Source organism: Humulus lupulus, chromosome X (assembly GCF_963169125.1).
Source record: "Humulus lupulus chromosome X, drHumLupu1.1, whole genome shotgun sequence".
Taxonomy (NCBI): domain Eukaryota; kingdom Viridiplantae; phylum Streptophyta; class Magnoliopsida; order Rosales; family Cannabaceae; genus Humulus; species Humulus lupulus.
The window spans coordinates 189,296,641-189,314,056 of NC_084802.1; the positions used below are offsets into that span (position 1 = coordinate 189,296,641).

Sequence of the window (17,416 nt, forward strand, 5' to 3'; positions counted from 1 at the left end):
GACAGAGGTATTCAATCTTCAGTTATTTTTAGTTAGTTTGTTTTTTAATTATGATTTTATAAATGTTTTAGTTAATTTGTTTTTAATTTATTGATTGCAGCCTGTTGTTGCCAAGAAAATGGGCAGACCACCTCTAAAAAATCCACATCTTGACACTCAGAAAAGGCAGAAGATGAGAGCCAAAAAGAATGCAAGAGATGCAGCAATAGCAGCAGCAACAACTTCATCATCTCAGCCACCACTCTCTCAACAAGCCATTGCATCTCAAGAGCAACACACACCTAGGAGAAAAGTGGAAGACCCCGTGGAAGACAACCAGCAACTGCAACTTCCTCATGCCAGCCACCACCCTCTCAGCAAGCCACTGCATCTCAAGAACAAAACACACAGAGGAGAAGAGGAAGACAGAGTGGACCAACAACAACATTTTCCTCATCTCAACCAACACCATCTTAGAATCTAAGTTATAGTGTGTTTGTCGTATTTTGTTGTTAAGATTGTTTTTGGTCATTTATCACCTTTGTTTTCAGGCATCTTTGGCCTAATTTTGTATACAAATGTATAAGGTGTGGACCTTGTGATTTGGCCAAGTATTTTGTGTAGACTATTTATTTAGCAAACTGATATGAATTTTTTGTCTATGAATTATGACTGGCATCTGTCTATCAATTTGGGTGCCAATTATATTTTGTATCAGCCATATTGGGTGCCAATTATGACCTTCCATTTTGTATGAATTTTCCACATGATACCATGTAGTCAAAATTATTATTTTCATCTATGAAATTAAGCATAATGAACTTAAACTAACATGAATAGAATTTAACCAAAACAAGCACAGTTGTCAAAATGTGTTCATTCATTTTAGACTTGCTACATTACAGATACAATGAAACTAGGACTTTGACAACTGAAACAAACACCATTTCCTTGTATCAGGTACTTTTTTTAACCAAAATCACACAATGTCTAATATTTCAAACACCAGACTAGTGCAATTACAAATACAATGAAAACCAACTTTCCCCAACTTATACAAATCCAATATTTCTTAAGAAGGTGACCACAAGTACTGCAAACGCGACATTCACCCATAATTAGCTTGTTCCCACGATTTAGATTGGTATTTCAGACTTCAAGAGATCTTCAGCGTTTCAAGTTTCTCCCTCAATTCTTTTTCTCCAGTTTGGAATGACAACCCTTCCACTTTCAGCCATTTCTGGATCCACTCATCGGAAAAAAATCGCAACGCCCTTCTGACTGACATAAAGCAAGAAGAAAACCTAAATGAAGAAAACCTAGATACAAAAAAAACCAAAACAAATTTATCCACACTTACTTTCATTAAGCAACAAGTTCGAAATCTTTTCCCAAGATTTGCTTCAATCCAAGAGGTTCTGACTACACTTTCCAAGCCACATTCACATTGTTGTTGTGGTCGCAATTGACTCCCACCCCTACATCTTTGGGCCATTGCTTTTGATCCACTGGAAAAATACAAACTTTCCCCCTTCATTTTCCTCCACTACTACTCGTCTTCTTCAATTGTGTTTTGTTTTTAATTTTCAAAGTTTTTTTTTATTATGTTAGTTTAAATAAAACGTTTTTTTTTTATTTCAAATTTTGGTTTTTAAAAAAATAAATGGTTAATTAATCTCCACTGTACACAAGGACAAAATAAGACGGAATTTGGCTGTGATAGTCAACAAATTCAGTTTAGTTAGTTGACTTAAGGCTTAATTGTTTTCTGTTTACTTTCTTGATCATTGTAATAAATTCTGTTGTAACGGAATTGTTTCTTCTGTAACAAACAATAAGCATATAAATAAAGATCTCAATCAATAGATGCTATATTCTTTTTTGGCATATTTACAAGTGTTTTCATTCAATTCTCTTACTGTTCTAAAGAGTTTCACATGGTATCAGAGCCTCTGACTGATGTCCATGGCTTCCTCCGATGACAACTCGTCTCTGACAACTACGATCGATCCTACTGCTGTGCCTCTGGTGCCATCGCCTCCTCAGGCAACTTCAAATATTCCCTCAGTTCTAATGTGGAATCCATTTTCTAACTCTCTTACTTCCTCTCTCACATTGAAACTTGATCGTGCTAACTTTCTGGCTTGGAAATCACAGGTTGTTCCCACTGTCATTGGTCATGATTTAGATGATTTTTTGTTCAGTGCTGTCACACCATCACCAAAGCTTCTCAATGGCGACACCAACCCTGCTTTCACCCAATGGAAATGAAAAGATCAACACTTACTTTCTTGGCTCCGATCTTCGATGACTGAAGGAATTATTGCCACAGTAGCCAATTATACCAGCTCTCATTCCGTCTGGCAGGCCCTTGAACAGAAATTTTCTAGTATCTCCAAAACTCGCCTCCTACAACTAAAAGGCCAACTCTCTAATATCCAAAAAGGTTCTCTATGTATTTCTAATTATGTGGACAAGATCAAGTCCCTTTGTGATTCTTTGGTAGTTGCTGGTCATCCCATTAGTGATTTTGATATGGTGCTGCAACTTCTCAATGGTCTTGGACTAAAGTTTGATTCGGTTGTCTCTGGTATTACATCTCGCAGTGACACTCTCTCTATTGAAGAAGTTCAAGCTCTTCTCATGTCTCATGAAACTCGCTTGGAACGCCATAGCTCTATGTCTGATCTTTCAACCAGAATGTTTGCCAATTTGACATTTGGTTCAAGAAATGGCTACTCTCGTCCTTACAAAAATTCTGGAAGAGGTACTTCCTCTGAAAATTCCTCAATATTTCCTCCTCGTGGACATTTTAGACCACCTAATGTCCCAAATCGCCCGTTGTGTCAAGTTTGTATGAGGTATGGTCACACTGCTGCTATATGTCACTACCGATTTGACAAAAATTGGGTCACTCCGAAGGCAACCTCTTCTCAACCCCAAGCTTTACTCACTGAACAAGAGCTTGACTATGAGCCTCACGCCTATATAACTCAATTTGTTCCAGATTTTGGTGATGATGCAGGTTGGTATGCTGATACAGGTGCCACCAATCATGTGGCCTTTAATATGGAGAATCTTGATTCTACTGCCCCATATTCTGGGCATGAGAACTTGGCAGTTGGAAATGGTAAAAAGCTTGTCATTTCTCATATTGGTAAAGTTACTATCTCCTCTCACTATTCACATCCATTACAGGTGCAATCTGTTTTACAAGTTCCTTCCATTACCAAGAATCTTGTTAGTGTCTCTAAACTCACTAAAGATAATGATGTTTTTATGGAGTTTCATAAATCTTGTTGTTTTGTCAAGGACAAGCAAACCGATACAGTCTTGCTTAAAGGGAAACTTAAAGATGGCCTCTACCTCTTAGGAGATGGTACTACGAGTCTTTCAAATACATCATTGCAGTGTCACCTAGCTACTTCTACTGTTTCTACTTGTAATACAGATTGTAATCATTCTCCTTTCAGTAAAAACACTTGTACTCAAACTGTTAACACAGTTTCTTCATGTACTGAATCTGAAATCAATAAAGACTCATCTCCTACTTATTCTGTTTCATCATCTCCTTCTGTGTTTATCACAAATAAATCATCTGATATTAACCTTTGGCATTGTAAACTTAGTCATTCGGCACCTGCCACACTATCTAAGATTTTGTCTCAAACCAAGATTTCTCATTCACTAAAACATCTCCATTTCTGTAATGCATGTCAGCAAGGCAAGCCATAGACTTCCTTTTCCCATGTCTCATAGTAGGGCCACTTAACCTCTTGAACTAATACACACAGATTTATGGGGGCCATCTCGTGTTGTGTCCAAAGATAACTACAAATATTATGTTCATTTTATTGATGACTATAGTCGATTCACTTGGATATTTCCACTAACTTTTAAGTCTCAATCTTTTGAAACTTTTATTCAATTTAAAAGTTTGGTGGAAAAACAGTTTGGCTTACCTATCAAGGGTGTGCAAGCTGATTGGGGAGGTGAGTATAGACCTTTTGAGCGGTTTCTACGTGATCAAGGCATCAAGTTCCAACATCCATGTTCTCACACGCATGAACAGAATGGTCGAGTTGAGAGAAAGCATCGACATATTACAGAAAATGTTTGACCTTACTAGCTCATTCTGGTTTGGATATGTCTTACTGGTGGCATGCCTTTAATTGTGCTATTTTCTCCATTAATAGAATGCCAACACCTGTGCTTGGTGATATAAGTCCATATGAGAGTTTATTCAAACAAACACCTGATTATTCAGTCTTGAAACCATTTGGATGTGCCTGTTTTCCATATCTTCGACCTTACAATCATTACAAGCTAGAATATAGGTCTAAAGAATGTATCTTTTTGGGCTATTCTCCAAAGCACAACGGATACTTATGTGAGAATGCAGTTGGCAGATTGTTTATTGCTCGACATGTGGTGTTTAATGAACATCACTTTCCACCATCTCAAGCTCCAAAGTCATCTAAGGTACCCTCTACTTCTACTCATTTTCCAACTGTTCAGTTTCATACAAATGTTGTTACTTCAGTTTCTAATGTTGTGCCTACACCTAATGTTGCTGCTGCTTCACCTGAGCTAAATTCTGATCGTGTTGTTAAGTCTTCACCCTTCTGCGATGCTACTTCACCTCCTATCATGTCTAATGCATCAACTGAGCAGCCCTCATTGCCATCTTCTGAGCTTGGTGTCTCTGTCATTCCATCAGTTTCAGCGACTTCAGCTCCTGATTCTGAAGAACTTCCTTTGGTTTCTGTAGTACCTATTCTGCCGCAAAGGACTCACACCATGACTACTCGTTCTCAGAGGGGCATTTACAAGCCAAAAAATATTTGGCTACTAAATATCCTTTTCCTGAGTCCTTGTTACCCAGTGAACCGAAGAAACTAAATCTGCTCTTCAAAATCCAGCATGGTATGCATCTATGAAACAGGAATATGATGCTTTGATAAAGACAGGCACTTGGTCCTTGGTCCCTTATGAGCCTCATATGCATCTCATTGGCAACAAGTGGGTCTACAGAGTGAAGTTAAAGGCAGATGGCTCTCTTGACAAGTTTAAATCACAATTAGTAGCGAAAGGGTACCTTCAACAGCCAGGCATTGACTATGAGGACATGTTTAGTCCTGTAGTGAAACCAGTCACTGTTAGAACAGTCCTCACCTTGGTGGTCTCATCTAATTGGGATGTTCGACAATTAGATGTTTCAAATGCTTTCCTTAATGGCAACTTAAATGAGATTGTGTATATGTCTCAGCCCCAAGGTTTTGAAGATCCAAACAGACCTTCTTATGTTTGTAGGTTACACAAGGCTATATATGGTCTTAAACAGGCACCTCGAGCTTGGAATGAGAAGCTCAAACACACCCTATTTAGCTGGGGATTTTCAGCTTCCAAAGCTTATACTTCTTTGTTTGTTCATGGATCCTTGGATACCCTTGTTATTCTTCTAGTCTATGTGGATGATATCTTGATTACAGGTCCTAATCTAGTATTGATTCAAAAGCTTATAGCTGATTTGAATGCATCATTTTCACTTAAAGATTTGGGGCAGGTCTATTACTTTCTTGGGGTTGAGATTCATAGATGTACTGAAGGTATGTATTTGTCTCAAAGCAAGTATATTACTGATCTATTACTCAGAGTTCATTTAGATGGAGCCAAAAGTTGTCTTACTCCCACAAGTAGTACTCACAAACTTGCTCTCACTGAAGGTACTCCCTTTGAAGACAAGACTCTATATAGAAGTACAATAGGTGCATTACAGTATTTGACACTAACCAGGCCTGATGTTGCTTACATTATTAACAAGCTATCTCAGTTTATTCATGCTCCTACCAGTGTTCACTGGGAAGCTTGTAAGCGATTACTCAGGTACTTGAAAGGTACTATATCAGAGGGACTAATCCTACGACCTGCACCTAGAATGTCACTTGAAGCATACTTTGATGCAGATTGGGCAAGCTGCATTGATGACAGGCGTTCAACAGGCGGATATGCAGTGTTCTTAGGTCCTAATCTAATCTCTTGGTCTGCAAAGAAGCAACTAGTGGTTGCTAGATCTAGTACAGAGTCTGAGTTTAGATCATTAGCCAATACTGCAGCTGAAATTAAATGGTTGTTGTCTTTATTAACTGAACTTCATGTGACACTTGCAGCTACTCCAATTATTTGGGTTAATAACCAAGGAGCTGCTACCTTAGCAGCTAATCCTGTTTTGCATGCCAGATGCAAACATATAGAGATTGATCAACACTTTGTAAGAGATCAAGTTCTGAATAATGAACTTACTGTGCGATATGTGTCTTTTGTTGATCAGGTAGCCGATATCTTAACAAAGTCCTTGCCAAATGACAGATTTCAGTACCTGAAGGACAAACCCAAAGTGGTATCTACCCTTTTTCGTTTGAGGGGGGATGATAGTCAACAAATTCAGTTTAGTTAGTTGACTTAAGGCTTAATTGTTTTCAGTTTACTTTCTTGATCATTGTAATAAATTCTGTTATAACAGAATTGTTTCTTCTGTAGCAAACAATAAGCATATAAATAAAGATCTCAATCAATAGATGCTATAATCTTTTTTGGCATCTTTACAAGTGTTTTCATTCAATTCTCTTACTGTTCTGAAGAGTTTTACAGCTGGGTACAGACGGATACCAACGGAAGTGGACAATGTGTATTATTCCCACAAAAAAATAATTGGGAACTAAATCACTAATTTCTTAAAATATTAGGTACTTTTGCCGCTATTTCTCTCGATTAAAATATGAAATCATGACGAAATAGTTCAAACTAATGCAAATATGAAATGTATACATCAAATAAAACAAAAAGTTAAAAACTTAAATTCTGCACAAAATGATAAGAATAATGAAGAAGAAAAAGAAGAAGAAGAAGAAACAATTATTCTCAATAAGGGAATATGTCAACAAAAAATGTTTAGAAGATAAAGAAAAAAACGGAAGTGGAAATCCAGAAAGTTTTGCAGAAAAAAATATATTATTGACATGAATCACACAACTTAAATTTTTAGAAAACTACAACAATAATGGCACGCATTCTAATGGATATTTGTTGGGACACCATGTATGCGTAAAGCCTAATCAATTTCTTTTTTAATAAAATGGTACCATACCAGTATAACAATAGAGAACAGAAGAAAATCATATATATTTCAATGATCGATATTAAAAAGTTTGGGAGAAAGAGAGATTGCAAACCTCAATTCAATCTCTAAAATCACTGGGAAAATGGCATTTGTTTGCAATTGAAGAAAAATAGAAGAGAAAATAAGTACAGTAATGGTAGTAATATAAGATTCGGGTATAATTAAATTTTGATATAAATGGAGAAGACAAGAGGGTTTTCGTTCTGTTGGTGGGGTTGTACTATTCCAATCATTATAAAAGGTGATGTATAATAAGAAAAAATCAAAATATTTTTTCCAACTCAATCTTATGTCTTAACTCTAATAAAACTAATTGCTCCTCGGTTAGTTACTGTCATCTCAGATTTCATGGCCACTGTGTTCCATTAATGGAAATGCAACCCCCTAACCCCAAATATTAACAGCCTCATCAAACATGTGTACTGTATACATACAATCATTATTTGTACCGTGAACTGTTCCTCACAATATGCCGCCCTCCCAAAAACTGGTGGGACCTTCTTTGGAGATGGCCTAATCACAGTTTCATCAACCCCAGAAATCACAACTGAGACAGAAAAAAAAAAAAAAAACACTATAATTTAGAGTAACCAGGGATCTTATTTTTAATGGGTTATAATATTTACGGGCTGATTTTGAAACATTTTGAAAATTAGAAACCAAAATAATATTAGAGGTGTTTTTCAGAGACTCTTTCAAGTCCTGTAAGTTCGGGAGGAAAAAAATTCGCAAGCAATGAAATTTGTTCATTGATTACAATTTATCACACCACACAACCTGATATGCCTGCCTGCCCAAATAAGAAGATTGTGCCAACAGAAAAGATAGTAGACAAAAAAAGAAGGAAAATAGAGAGAGTAGTAATATACAAAGCCAAAAATAAGATTAGTTTAGAGAAATCTGGTGGGCATATATTCATGTATCCTGAGAGGTAGGTTGTAAAACTCCTCATTTCTAACATCTCCCTTCCTGCTTTGGAAGGGTCTCCACCATGGGATTCCCCTGTCATCAACTGCATATTTAGCCTCGAGTGTGTTATCAAGCAACGTCCCAACGATCATGGCAACCGTTGGTGGAGAGGAAAAGATTGTGTTCAATATGTCATCAAACTGCAGAGACAATGAATCAAACATCCAAATTTTCTCATGGCAAGAGGGTGTAAAAGATATAAAAGAATAATTCAAATGGAACATTTCGAAGAACCAAACACACAACTGATTGTTGGCTAAAGCAAAATTAACTTACCCATCCACCATCTGTTTTTACTGGTCCATGACCATCTGAAGCAGTGTTCATGACAAAATATTGGGGAATTGATATCCCAAGGAACAAGGTAACGCCTAAAACGTATATGTTTCTCATTGAATTACAGTTTGCAAACTGTATGAATGAGATTCCAGAAGCAGCTGCAAATATACGAAAAAAGAAATAATTATAGTAAAAAAATTTAACAGAAAGAACTTGAAAGAAAATTAGAGGGAAAATGGTATGTCTATAGAGCTATAACAGCAGCAGCATCAGACAGCAGCAGCATCAGAAACATCGCTCACCGACAATGCCAAACAAGACACAGTATATAGCAGCAAATATTGGTAAAGGAATAGAGGCAAAGAAGGCACCAAATTTTCCTGGAAACGAAAGGCGAGATGATCAAACAAGAGAAACATACCTGACTTTTATCTAGAGAATTACAATAAGTAGTAGAAACAAACCAAATATGGAGAAGAAGAACATGAAAGCAGTTGATATTTGCACAACTCTTCTGCTACCAATGTGTGTCAGTCCAAGTAGGCCAACATTTTCACTGCGATATCATTTACAAGAGTATTGCCATTAAAATTTAGAAGAGAAAACATTAAAGTTGCTCCGCAGAGAAAATGATTTAGAGCTAAAGCAAATAGAATCTCTGTTTGCTTACACAGATGCAGTATTACCAACAGCAGCACCGAAAATTCCTTCAATCAGCATGCCAACACCCTGCATTTGGACATACACACCCATATTTTTATCTCTTGATTGAAGGTATATTAACACCTATTCTCATCTTTATAACAGCAGTTACAGATGCATAATTTCAGTGTTGAGATGTGGGAGTATAACAACAAGACAAATCATAACGACCTGCAGCCCAATACTTCTGCTGAGAACGTATGCCGGAGGGGCTGTAGCACCTGAAAGCCGCGATGCTGCAAAAAGTGTTGCAGTTGACTGCATTGAAATTTATAATTATATGCCAGAAAAGAAAATAGGCATCAGACTTGGTATAAAGATTTAGATAATAAATTAACATACCATATGCATGCACACCCAACTTCAACTAAGATCTAAAAAACTCGTGCATAATTTACACAAAAGGAAAAAGAATAATAGAGTGCGAAGAACAAACTTCTTAATATCGAGAAAGACAGCAGGAAAAAAATCTTGAGTTATATAGTAATTTGCATGGAAGTTCTACAAACCTCTGCAGATGCAACAAGAGCTGCACCCATCATCCCAAAGACATGGCTTGCTTTAAATATGGGTGTACCCCACTGAAAGGGGTATGGAATTCTGATCCTATATCAGAACAACACACAGTGTCAAGAGAAGAAGACCCTTCCAGAATGAAACACAACTCTGTCAGGAAAGCAGAATAATCTTGACGTACCAAGGAGCAGATGTCATAAGATAAGAGCGGTCTGTGCGGCAACTTAATTTAGTCTGCTGCTTAACATTGTTGTAAGCTCCAGCTACGGTGAGGATGGCAGCAAAAGCCCAGACAAGTGCAATGCAAAAAAGCAAAGCAAACCTTTCAAGAATTTGATGAGCCGTGGAATGGATGCGCTTCAAATACTGCAACAGAACATGTACAGTTATTTTATGCTGAGCAAAAGTTTTGAGAACTGAAAGTGGCAGGTTAAGTAATTTTGTACAACCTGTTGGGAGATAACCAGGAATATTAGCATAGGCAGGCCAATTTCTACACAGCTAGCAAGCTGCATACAGAACAAGGAAAAAAGAAAGTGTTATCAAGGGCTTTTTAATAATGTTATCTTATGAAGACACAAAAGTAACAGAGTTTTCTGGACATTACAAGTGGGAATCCCCTTGCAAAGAGCCCAAGACCCACAACAGAAACCAGTGGCACGATTATAATGGGACTAAATAAGCTGCAGGGGAAAGCATTGTGAGGAAGGTCAGGCAAACATTACAATCACAATTATGAAAATTTGACAAGTCATGCCTATTTTAAAAAATCTTAAGATGAAAGAAATTTATGGGAAAAAAAGAAGATTAGTATATATCAAAGGCAATCAAACTTAGGAATATGATACCGTGTCAAATTGCCCCATGCCCTGGAAAACCCCAGTATCATGCTGATAAAGGACGAAACAATTAGGGATCCTTGGATAGTTCTCATGGTGTAACGAAATCTCTGCAAGCAGCAAGATTGAATTATTTAGCTATTACATGTTAATCCAATCCAAGTGGCATATTTAGGTTAAAACATTAATAATTTCAGTTTCAAATTAAAAAAAAAAAAAGTTATGTTTCAAAATGCAGCAGGACAGGTTCCAACTCTCGAGCAATGCTTACTATAGAAACTGTAAAAACAATACTTCTGTGAATATGAATTCACAATATTATATAGTATATTAAACCATTAGATAATATCAGATCTCCTGTTGACACATAACCACTTCCAACTAACACGAAGTCCCACATGTAATCTTCTTCTTCTCCTTTATTTATTTAATTATTTTTGGACAGACTTCACATAATAATGCATATATATATATATATATATATATATATAAATTGAAGTCTTTTGAATCCCATCCCACTACCATGAAAAATAAGTGGGGATCACCCATGTAAAGGAGAAAAAAAATAAGCTAAAAGATTCTCAACAAGCTGTAAGTTATAATGCTGTATTTGAATCATATATAATTGCATACCTGTTGCTCACTTTGGAATTCCCTACCAGAAACGTCATTGATGATTGATAACACAGGCAATGTGAAAGCAAACGAGGCACTCATCACAGTAGGAAGCCTCGACCCCATCATAGTCTGAATAAGTGTGTTAATTCCTGCCACAAACAGCAACGTTTGAATCACTCGGGCTTTATCACCCTGCTCAGTACAACAACAACAACAACAACAAAAAGCAAGAATGTCAAGTCCACGAATACTTTCTTTTTCATTTCTTTTCAAAATAAATAAATAATATGGGTTAAATAAATAACTTACACTGTCCCCACCCATTCGAGGAACAAGTGAGTTAGTAACCAGAACTATAGTCCCGAGCATCACAATATAGTGTTGGAAAGCTAGAATAACTGCTATAGCTGCAATATTTAATTGAAAGAAATCAATTAGTTTCAGACGACCAAAAGCTTGATAATTCTAACTTATACATCTTAACAAATTTACATTCACATCTTCTTTCTTATTAAACTTGATAATTCTAACATACAATAACTATAAAATGCTTGTTTAGTTGTTAAATGACAATTTTAATATCGCAATTTTTCTTTTAAATGTAAAAGATTGGAAATTGTAATTAAAAGTATTTAGTAATCAAAACTAATATATATACATAAATTTATATCTGGTAATTTAAGATCCTCTCGGCAACCCCACGCACAAGACTAGGACATGAAGGTGAACCAAATAGATTTGAAAGAAAAATATAATGATAATAATAATAATAATAATAATAATACTAATCCTAAGAAAAAGCACACACCTTTTTTACTTAAAAAAATTATAATAAGAACGTATACTTATATATCCAAAAAAGAGTCTCAACTTTACGAATCTTTTGAGCAGAACAACACAATATTAAATCAATCTGAATCAAAAACCGAAATTGTAAAGACCCAGAACCTAAGAGAGAGAGAGAGAGAGAGACTAACGCCATGAGGGATTGGAGTGGATGCAATAGTGAAGCTGTTGGAGTTGCTCAGCCGGAACCCAAGTGGGACCCCTTGCTGCTCCGAGAGGAAATGATGGCGCCATCGGAGGAGCAGCCACCTGTGGCGGCGGCGGCTGGTGATGATGGTGGTGGTGGTTCTCTGTTTCGCCCATCTCGATATTATTTTCCTCCCTTCACTACAACTCTTTCTTTTAGTTTGATAAAAACAAGATTTGTAAGAAGGAAACGAAAGCGTTGTAGCTGCTCTTATTCTGGTTTTGCTCTATCTATCTTTACTAGTCATTCTAAAATTAAATCCACCGACCGACCTGAGGAGAGGAGTGAGAGTGAGAGAGAGAAAGAGAGAGAAAATAATAATATATAAATTTAGTCACAGTTCAAACAAAGACTTCATCAAGTCATTTATTAACTATAATTTACTTAAAATAAGCACAAAACTCCTTCTACCCTTCTCAGAAAATACAAAACGACCAAACTGAGAAAGAGAGAGAAAGAAAGAAACAGAAGAGAGAGTTAATATTCGTATCATATGGCAATGGCTATGGCTATGAATGGTATATTAATCGGATTACGTTTGGAGCTTGTCGTTTACCGAGGAACAGAAGCATTATGAAGTATGGAGAACAACGCGTGGGATTCACTCTCTTCGAGGAAATTGCTTTGGTAATATCCATTAATACTAATATCCCTTTTATTTTCTTACATGTATTATTTTTATTATTAATACACCGTTACTTTTTTGTTTTTTCTTACAAAAAAGATAAGGACAACAGGGATTTATTTTTGGGTAGAGTATTATTATTATTATTATTAATTAATTAATAAGGATAATTTGAATGAGATTTTCCTTCTTTTTGTTCACAAGCAGTAGTAAAATTATAATGAGGTACACCACAGAATATAATATAACCCATACCCAGGTCTAAAAACACTTGATTGTTTAGAGGTCTAATCAAAATCCAAACTTTCTTCTTCTTATCCGATCTGCAATAAAAATTTCCGACGACCCACATGCCACACCACACGTAGCTACCTAGAGATCCAAAAAGTATATACACATCACATTCCCATTCCCATTCCCAATTGATAATCACTTTTCACCCTACATTTTACGTCACATTCTACTCTAGCTTTGGAATCTTTTTAACTTCTATGCAAATTAATACCAAAAAGAAAACAGAAAAAGATGCTATTTTTTTTCTTTTCTTTTTTTAAACACTTTGAACTTTTCACATAATAAAGACCTTTAATTGTAGTATATTATATATCTATCTATCTAGTAATAATGTGTTGGTAGATTTGGATTTGGATTGAAACAGCGGTATTCGTTCAAATAAAAGCTGTACATGCATAGTCTCCAATTATTATTATTATTATCATTAACCAATAGAAGAAGACAGAAGCTACAAAGAGAATTTTTAAAATTTCGCGCTAATATACGTATGTTAGTTTTGTTTTGTTTAATAATAATAATTAATTACTACCCCCACGTGATTAATCATATAACAACTAATAAACAGTGTACCTCATTTCTAGTTTGAAAAATATTTAGATTGTTCATAGAGTAACGGATACATCATACATTACAAGTTTTATAATATATATATACAAAAAAAAAACTGACAAATGAACTAAGTCTAGCTTGATACCACGTTATACGTTACATATACAGATATATATAAATAAATACTAGTTTTGGGTACGTGCCACGTATAACATTAATTATAATGTAGAATAAATAGTACTTTGTCCCCGGATTTTTTATATTTTCATACTGTGTATTCTAAAGTATCTAATCTGTTACAATTTCTTTATATGCTGTTGATATTATTAGATTGTTTATTTGATATAATTTGTATAAAATAATTAATATTTTTGTCTTTCAAACTTTGACAATTACTAAATTGTGTCTCTTTAATTATAAAAATTTATTTTTCTATTAATTCTAAAAAAATTAAACAAAAATTATTAAAAAAAATTTATTAAAAGACTAAATTATTTAAAATTATTTTTAAATACATTTAAGTTTAAAATTATTTTTTTATTCTTTTTTATTAATTTTTCTAATTACTTTCTATTTTTTCATTTTTTCCTCCCTAAATTCATTTTAAAAATTAAATATATATATAATATATTTAAAATGTACTAATTTTAAAATAATATATAAAACTTAATTAATTAAAAATATTGAGAAAAATGAAAGAATAGAAAGGAATTTAAAAAATATATTAAAAAAGAAGAGAATATATTATTTTTTTATTTGTAACAATTTAGTTTTTCTTTTACAAATTTTTTTAAACTTAAATGTATTTAAAAGGAATTTTAAATAATTTTACTCTTTTATTGATTATTTTTTATTTTTTAACAATTAATTAGAAAAATAGATTTTCAAACTTTTATAATTAAAGGGGGCACAATTTGGTAGTTGTCAAAGTTTGGGAGGTAAAAATGTTAATTATTTTATGCAAATCATAACAGGAGGCATAGTATCAATAGTTCATGGAGAAATTTTAACAAACTGTATATTTTAGAGGACACAATCTGATAGTGTTAAAAGTTCAGGGATAAAAATGTTATTTATTCTATAATGTAATATATTTAAAACATTAATTTTACGTCTATTTCCATCAATTTAGTTTTTATTTTAATTAAAAAATACATGTATAGTTCATATAATATTTACATATACATATATATCTTAAAAAGTTCACTTTATTTCTAAAAAAAATTGGAGGAAGAGAGCCAGTTAGACAATTCATTTTGACATATTATTTATGTCTTTCAAATTTCAAATTTCATATAAATGCTCATCTAATATTTATTTTTATATTCGTCTATCTTTTAAATAATACTAAAATATAATAACACAACAAAATAGTTTATAATTAACATATATTTTTTTTAGTTTTTTTATAAATTTAAAATACTATAAGAAAATTCTGATATTATATTTGTAAGAAAAAAGTAAAGAGCTAAGATGTACTTAAAATTTATGTCCCTTTGTTTTTAAAACTCAAAGAAAAATTAAAAAGAATATAAAATAATGATTTGTATTTATATAAATTTATAAAGTAGTTTAGAAAAAAGGAAAAAAAAAAACATGACGAATGGCCTATTGATGACGTGTTTTCTTACTTATAAAAAAATGTTTTTCTTAAAATTATATATAAAAAATAAAGTCAATTTGTTGATTGTGTCATGTATCATTTAAACTAAATTAAATATATATTTAATAAATTATGCTGAATATAAGATAGAAGGAATGTGGAAAATGTTTGTATTCCTTGAAAATGAAAAGAGTACAGTATAACCATATATATCTCTTTTATGGAGAGGACTACTAGTTACAAAAGGGACATTTGTCCAATACAAAGAAGGACCTAAAATACACTGTAACTAATCATAACGGAATAAATACATTTATGGTTTAACATCCCCCTCAAATTCATTGGGTTGTGAAGCATAGTAAGTTTGGTCCGGAGTTCCTAAAATCGTGAGGCAACAAGAGACTTAGTAAGGCAGTCCGCAACCTGATCAGTGGAAGGAGTGTAGGCCAGACAAAGAGATTTGCGATTTACCCGCTCATGGATGAAGTGATAGTCAATTTCAACATGCTTAGTGCGAGCATGGAGAACAGGATTGGAAACTAAGTGCAATGTACTGACACTGTCACAGTGCATAATAGGGGCGGTAGTAAGAACAACACCAAGCTCATGAAGAATAGATTCAATCCAGGAAAGTTCAGAAGCTCCATTGGCCAAAGCACGGTATTCAGATTCAGTGCTGGAACAAGACACAACTTTCTGCTTGGAAGAAGAACAAGAAATCAAGTTCAAGCCTAGGAAAATGCAATAGGCACTGGTACTCCTGCGGTCATCAAGGCAGGAAGCCCAATCAGCGTCTGTGAAACAATGCAAGGTGAGAGAACAATCTGGCTGAATGTGAAGACCAAGATGAGTGGTGCCTTTGAGGTAACGCAAATCACGTTTGGCAACTTGGAGATGGACTGTAGTGGGAGCATGCATAAACTGGCATAAGTCCTCGAGTATTCCTATAAATCCCCATTTAATCCCAACATGTCCAAATGATTTCCAAACTACTACCCATTACTCGATAAATTCCAAACACATATTATATACCCAAAATACCCCTAGGCTCCTTGCGAGTCGAGTATTTGACCCTGTTGTGAATTTCTAGGACTGTCTCGGATCGTGCATCACAAATATATTACCACTCACTCATGGTATCAATCACAATATTTACAAATATAGCATTTATGGCCCTCAGCGGGCTAAAATTACAAACATGCCCCTAATAGCCAAATGGGGCCCACATGCATATTTAATTCACCTAAACATGCATTTCTAATCACATAATCATCAAATTCACATATTAACATAATAAAACAATTATTGCCCTCCAGGCACGCTAATCAAGGCCCTAAGCCCTATTAGTAAATTTAGGACGCTACAACTATCCCCTCCTTACAGAAATTTTGTCCTCGAAATTACATGAATAACTCGGGATACCGATCCCGCATATCTGACTCAAGTTCCCACATCGCCTCTTCTACCTTGCTGTTTCTCCACAGCACTTTCACCAAGGCGATGGTCTTGCTTCGCAAGACTTTATCCTTCTGGTCGAGAATCTAAACCGGCTTCTCCTCATATGACAAATCCTAGTCCAGCTTCAAGTTCTCATAACTCAATACATGCGTAGAATCTGATACGTACTTCCGGAGCATGGATACATGAAACACATTGTGAACCCCTGATAGAGCTGGAGGCATCGCCAATCTATAAGCTACCTCTCCAATCCGTTCCAGAATCTCAAAAGGGCCAACAAACCTAGGGCTCAGCTGCCCCAAACTCCAAACCGCTTCACTCCTCTCAAGGGAGAAACTCTGAGAAATACATGGTCACCTACTTGAAACTTTACGCTCATGCGCCTGAAGTCAAAGTAACTATTTTGACGACTCTGGGAGGCGAGCATTCGAGCTCTAATATTTTCAATCGTTTCATTGGTCCTCTGAACAACCTCAAGACCCAAGTATCTTTTCTCACCCGTCTCATCCCAATGAATAGGTGATCTACATTTCCTCCCATATAACATCTCATACGGAGCCACTCCGATAGTCACTTGATAACTGTTGTTGTACAAAAACTCAATCAAAGAGAGATACTTACTCTAAGATCCCCCAAAATCCAGCACACAGGCTCATAACATATCCTCCAGTATCTGAATTGTCCTCTCAGACTGTCCATCCGTCTGAGGATGATAAGCGGTACTAAATCGCAACTGCGTGCCCATAGCCTTCTGAAGGATCTCCCAAAACTT

General features: G+C 35.0%; 1 protein-coding gene across 2 annotated transcripts; it reads right to left on the reverse strand.

Annotated features, from left to right (window-relative positions):
* Positions 1-7,811: 7,811 nt before the first annotated feature.
* Positions 7,812-12,608, reverse strand: LOC133805044 (nucleobase-ascorbate transporter 3). 2 transcript variants are annotated; one of them, XM_062243150.1, is made up of 15 exons: positions 12,500-12,608; positions 12,060-12,387; positions 11,392-11,489; positions 11,098-11,274; positions 10,474-10,574; positions 10,233-10,308; positions 10,075-10,134; positions 9,807-9,991; positions 9,619-9,715; positions 9,281-9,367; positions 9,078-9,136; positions 8,872-8,963; positions 8,710-8,787; positions 8,405-8,565; positions 7,812-8,268 (listed from the first exon to the last, which is right to left on the reverse strand). In XM_062243150.1, exons 2-15 carry the CDS (start codon positions 12,229-12,231, stop codon positions 8,050-8,052), a joined length of 1,662 nt encoding a protein of 553 aa, XP_062099134.1. In that variant the 5' UTR covers positions 12,232-12,387; positions 12,500-12,608; the 3' UTR covers positions 7,812-8,049. The 2 variants fall into 2 exon arrangements, with proteins under 2 accessions (XP_062099134.1, XP_062099133.1); XM_062243149.1 differs by having other exon boundaries at positions 12,060-12,606.
* Positions 12,609-17,416: the final 4,808 nt, after the last annotated feature.